Genomic DNA, 5,562 nt, shown 5'->3' with positions numbered 1-5,562 from the left:
CGTGCGAAGGGCTGCCGTCGAGGCCCTAAACGGGCGTATAACGCTGCCTGATGGGATGCTCACGGCAGTGGCGGCACTGCTCGGCGACAAGAACAGTAACGTGCGAATGGCCGCCATCGAGACCCTAGGCGGGCGCGCAATACTGCCTGATGGGATGCTCACGGCAGTAGCGGCGCGGCTCGAAGACGAAGACAGTAATGTGCGAAGGGCTGCCGTCAAGGCTCTAGGCAGGCGCGTAATGCTGCCTGATGTGATACTCACGGCGGTGGTGGTGCGGCTCGAAGACGAATACGGTATCGTGCGAAGGGCTGCCGTCGAGGCCCTAGACGGGCATGCAACGCTGTTTGATGGGATGCTCACGGCAGTGGCGGCTCGGCTTGAGGATGAGGACAGGTACGTGCGGATAGCCGCCGTCGAGACTCTACGCAAGCGTGCAACGCTACTTGACTGGGTGGCCACGGCAATGGCGGCGCGGCTCGAGGACGAAGACATGTACGTGCGAAGCGCTGCCGTCGAGGCCCTAGGCGAGCGTGTAACGCTACCTGACGAGGTGCTCATGGTTGTGGCGGCTCGGCTTGAGGACGAGGACGGGTACGTGCGAAGCGCTGCCGCCAAGGTCTTAATACACAGGCATGAAAATCTCTCTCGTACCCATCTGAAAGGATCTCTTGTCGCATCTCTCTACACGACTTTACTAGAGATGAGTTTCAAGGAGCAATTAAGTTGGTATATTGAAAAAGACAAGTTCTCTGTCAATGTGCCGGACAGCATCACAGAGTTATCCATTGATCTTCAACAGAACGAGGTTATAGAACGGATTAACGGAGCGCGGCCAGCAGACTGTCCATCAACTAATGGCGGGAAGAGCTCATCGAACAACTAGTTCTACTAAGTGGACGGCAATTCCTACAGCGGGCGGATGCGAAGGATGGTTTGTCACAATATGGTGGAATATATATGTGCAAGTTGAGAAATGTAGCGAAGACTTCAGAATCGGAACAGTCCGTGTTCTGACAATTGTGCTATTGCCACCACTATCCACTAGACGTCGCGATGCCTGCGATGCCCGAACTATTCTGTCCAGCAAGAGCAACCGGGCCTTATCTTGACTTCACTGGGAGACCTGCCAAGGAAGGCCGTTAGTCCCTCGGTTCCTCGTGCCAAGCAAAAGGTGGTTTTAGGATCGACTTCGACCCGTGCACTCCACCTGAGCGTTCACCTCCAGCAGTCACAGCGTTGGGGCAGCTAGCGCAGGTTACCACGGCGGTTCCTCTGGTGGATACAGCGCACCGCCACACCACACGGCAAAAAAGGGCCCCCACTGTTATCCTCGTTATTCAGAGAGGGACACTTCGGTACCAATACCAATAAGTTTATTACGCCCGGTGACTGTGCAGCCAATAGGGCTTACTAGTCTAAGTTACTTGTACACGTCTTAAATTAATCTACCTTCTGCAAGCCCATAAGCAATCATCCTCCCATGTCTGTTTCCATTCTTGTTTCTACCCTGGTAGTACGGATTCTCGTGCGGTGCTTGTATTGACTGGCTGGCTTGGAGGCGTTTCCCCAAGTGTTCAGCGTCCAATCTACAGCGGCTGAAGCAGCACCTGTTATCAGCGACACGATTATTGTATGTAGTTTTGCTACAGAGTTACACATAATGGGGTTGTTCTTAGTCGTTGCTCAATCGGCCAGTGGCCAACGCAAATCGGATCATAGCCCTGACTGCTGTCATGTTGGGTTTCCATTTTGTTCCATCGGACGGAGATTCCCGCCGACGTAGAACGAAATGTTGCCTCGCTGTGTGTCGGTGCATTCTGCCATCACCTTTCGATGTGCCTCCCACTTTGGACAACGGAAGAGGAAGTGTTCACTTGTTTCGCGTTCGAGTTCGCAAACAGCTACGGATGGACGCCGCTACACGCAGCCTCTGTAAAAGGGCATACCGAGGTGGTCAAGCTGCTTCTTGCGAACGGAGCTGATGTCACTGTTGCGAGTAGCAACAGATGGACGCCGCTAAACGCGGCTGCTCATGGTGGACATGTCGATGTGGTCAAACTGCTTCTTGCAAGCGGGGGTGATGTTACTATTGCGAACAACAACGGATGGACACCGCTACACGCAGCCTCTGTAAAAGGACATATTGACATTGTCAAATTACTTTCAGAGAAGGGATCTCTCGCTGATGTCATGGATGATAAAGGACCATCGCCATTTTCTTATGCATGCACGAGGGGACACTTGGAAGTCGTTGAACACCTATGGTCTCGTAACGTTGCGGCAACTACTACAGACCGCTATGGTGCAACCCCGCTCTTTGCTGCTACAGGAAACGGCCATGAGAAAGTTGTTGCATATCTACTTGCCATGGGGTGTGACTACGGCAGTTTTGTTGGCGGTTTGGGTCGAACTTTACTGTGGTGGGCTGCAAAGAGTGGAAATGCGAAAGTAATCGAGGCCGTTGTTCAGCTTACTAAAAGCGAAGGCATTCTAAGTCTGCGACGAGGACTTGGCCGTGGAGCCCAGAGCGACGCCGATCGGTGAATCTTGGGCCTGGTGCAAATGCTGCACTCGATATATGTTGGAAGGTAGCACGCACTACCATTGCACCACTTGCCAAGGTGACGATTTCGACCTCTGCATTGAGTGCTTTCAGATGGGCACCAGGTGTCATGATGGCTCGCACGAGTTGGTGTTGCGTCAGGCAGAAGTGCGTTAGAGACGACAAGTAGGACTGCTTGTAGCTATGTATAGTTTTATAGCTTCCCCGTGGTGCGGCGTGGTTTATCTGCACACGTTTCTTTCAACTGCGACGTGGGGAACGCGTTGGGTCAACTATGATCGCGACGTTTCAGCTTTGTACAGTACCGCACTTGAAGGGATTCCTTCGAGCGTTCCTCAAACTTGTCGCAGAAGCGCTGATGAATGTCAGCCCAGCACAGCCCTTGTGTTTCCTTCCATGTAACGAGCCATTGCTCTTCATCCGCCGTGAACTTCCTTCTTCCGTTGCTCTTAACCGTGGACCTGCCTCGACCCTGCTGAGAGGACATTTTACAAATTTTGCCTGATTCTTCCCCGTGGTTCATGCATAAATCCCAGTCGAACTGAAAATGAAAAGACGCCTTGCTGTTCATGATTGTTCGTTGAAGGACGACATCCTGCAACACCCATTCATCGAACGCCGCGTCTGTAGAATCCGTCGCATTATCAGCACGCTCTGGCAAGACCGAGGGAGCTGAACCTGCTACCTTGTCGCTAGCCGCAGAAGTAAAAGAAGCGCTCCCTTTGCTCAGAGATCTGTTTCTTCTGGATATGCTATGACGTTTGCGGCGCTTGCGGGATGGCAGGTCCTCGTCACTGGACAGGCCCTCACCGTCTTCTTTAATTTCGTGAGCTGTCAATGGGCAGTAGTCCATATCGCTTAATGCATCACGCAGCTCTTCCGCATCAGACTGCTCGGTATCGTGGCCTTGCGATGCTTCCCTTCGCCTCTTATTCCGCAGTTGCTGGCGTGTGCGGTGCATGAGATTGACAGACGTAATCTGGTCACATGTAGATGCCAGTGCGCTTAAACCATTGCCAGACACGTCTGGTAAGCATGTCTCTGTAGGTTTTTGTGTGTCGGTCTCGTCCATAGCCTCGTCAACAGCTGACTCGGAAGTACAGCTTGTCTGCGTAGAAGCAATGTCCCAAGGCTGGGAGTCAGGTGACGGACAATCGGTTCGCGAAGGAACAGGCAACGAAGCGAGCGTGGATGCACGAATGAGAGGTGCTAGAGGTGCCAATGACGAAACATCAGTTGGGCAGTCCGCCGTCGGCTCACCGAAGGACGGCTCGGGGCTCTGGTGCGTTTGTTCATGATTGGGCGGCGTGAAAGAAGCTGCTTGGTGTGTTGGCTCGCGCTCATCCCCGTGATTTGACCTTTGATCACGGTCATTAACTAGCATTCTCATTAGCGGTGCTCGATGCAATAGCACGTACGCGACGTACCAGTGCTGCCTTCGTTCTGCGTCTCTTTCAGATGTTGCATTATGGCTTGGATTGATGGGAGAGTTTCATCCGCTGGTGCGTCATTTGATATATCGCTCGTGTCTGATGCTGCGTCGGAAATATAGATGACGCTGTCTTCGCCAGACGCCAGCCCCTGCAATGGGTTGAACGATTCTTTGGACAGTACGTCAACCATAGTGAGGGGGCCGTCATCCTGAGGCGCCAACTGTCGTTCCACTGTAGAGGAATGAGAAGACAGCTGATCGTCCACGCGTCGCGGTCTTGGCACTTGTCGCGGTGTCCAAAAGGTTTGGCAATCGAGGTTGACTTGAACCGCCATATTCTCTGGTGTAGTGAAGTGGGAGATGGTGCCAGGTCGGCGAGCGTATTGTCAAAGTACCGGCTGTGATGCAGAGGCAAGGAGAAACGCGTGGAGAGACAGGGCCCAGCGCAAAAAGTGCTTGCTGAAGAAGCACCTTTTATAATTGTCAGGTCTAGTAGCCGACCGCCTGACGCCGGCCCTTGCCCGGGTTCACACGCAATCTCCACGAGACTTTCATCTACCTCGCATGTCCCTTCTGTTGACATTACGCCATTGGCAACAGGAAATCTCAAGAATACCTGTCCTCAAGCATCGCCGTAATTGACACATTAACACGTGCCAGCCAGCTATTTCATGTAGTTCGGGCCGAGGCGCAGTGAGATTGCCCGACCAAAGTGCGAAAATTGCCTCATTTGACGCCCGGTCGCGGTCGCGATGCCACGTCATCAATAGCATTTTCATACCGCCCAATGCGACACCCAGCGGAAATGACGCAAGCTGAAGCACGCCTGGACGGCCGTGCTTTGCGCGGCAGCAGTCTGATTGGATAACCGGCTACCAAGGGTCGTGAAAACGCCGAGAGCGAGAAACAATTATGCAGAAACGGCCGGGGCACATGTTCCAAGTAGGAAGTACGTCCGTAGTCCTGACTAAATCACCAGTTTATTCTGGTCTGGTGCATCATGCTGACACAGGTCGGTGGATTCTCGTATGGTTCGAATGTGACACGTCAGACCGGGGGCGTTGGAGGCTTCTGACCGCAAAAGACTCCATGTTTGTTGTCAAGCAGTCGGTGGTCTGCGAGCGCATCTGTCGTGGTCGAAATGAGGCTGCAAGACGAGGGGTAGTCTGCTCGCACAAACAAGCGCAAAGTTGCTGCTGCTGCACTTGTAGGACGTGCTGGCGCCAGGCATAAACATAGCAGGGGCTCAGAAGTCGACTGAGGGCTCAAAGGCGCTGCGAGCCATCGCAGACAAGAGGGTGGGCGGGCGAACGCGCCGCTGCAGGCGGTTGCCCATGCAGCGGAGGGACCGTACGTCGGGAAATGGGGCAGAAGCAGCGTGAGAGAGCTTTGTAGTCTCGTTTTGCGACAACAAGGCGAAGGGGGGCAACGTGCGTTGTGAGCGTGGTCGCGAGGGGGGTGGGAAGATGAGGAAAAGACGAAAGTTGAGGTAGGAGGGAAGGGCGGTGGGTGGGAGGACCTTTATAGCGGGCGCGCAAAGCGGCGATGCGCTAGTAGGGGCATGGCA

The 5,562-nt window shown here is 53.8% G+C and overlaps 3 protein-coding genes across 3 annotated transcripts in view; 2 read left to right on the top strand and 1 right to left on the bottom strand.

Moving 5' to 3' along the window:
* The window catches only part of BBA_09901 (peptidase C14), a gene marked incomplete at both ends in the record, with an annotated part of 4,087 nt that extends 3,204 nt beyond the window's left edge, over window positions 1-883 (top strand). Inside the window, one exon of the mRNA XM_008604998.1 lies at window positions 69-883. Coding sequence (XP_008603220.1) covers window positions 69-883 — 815 coding nt within the window. The remainder of the gene's footprint in view (window positions 1-68) is intronic.
* A 950-nt stretch (window positions 884-1,833) lies between these two features.
* Window positions 1,834-2,544, top strand: BBA_09900 (ankyrin 2,3/unc44; the record flags this gene model as incomplete). Its single annotated transcript, XM_008604997.1, has 1 exon — window positions 1,834-2,544. One exon carries the CDS (start codon window positions 1,834-1,836, stop codon window positions 2,542-2,544), a length of 711 nt encoding a protein of 236 aa, XP_008603219.1.
* A 287-nt stretch (window positions 2,545-2,831) lies between these two features.
* BBA_09899 (uncharacterized protein) lies at window positions 2,832-4,186 on the bottom strand (the record flags this gene model as incomplete). Its single annotated transcript, XM_008604996.1, has 2 exons — window positions 2,832-3,940; window positions 3,991-4,186. 2 exons carry the CDS (start codon window positions 4,184-4,186, stop codon window positions 2,832-2,834), a joined length of 1,305 nt encoding a protein of 434 aa, XP_008603218.1.
* Between the last annotated feature and the right edge of the window lie 1,376 nt (window positions 4,187-5,562).

Source organism: Beauveria bassiana (genome assembly GCF_000280675.1).
Source record: "Beauveria bassiana ARSEF 2860 unplaced genomic scaffold BBA_S00073, whole genome shotgun sequence".
Lineage (NCBI taxonomy): Eukaryota > Fungi > Ascomycota > Sordariomycetes > Hypocreales > Cordycipitaceae > Beauveria > Beauveria bassiana.
The sequence above is the reverse complement of the archived record's forward strand: the minus strand, read 5'-3'. Positions and strand labels throughout refer to the sequence as shown.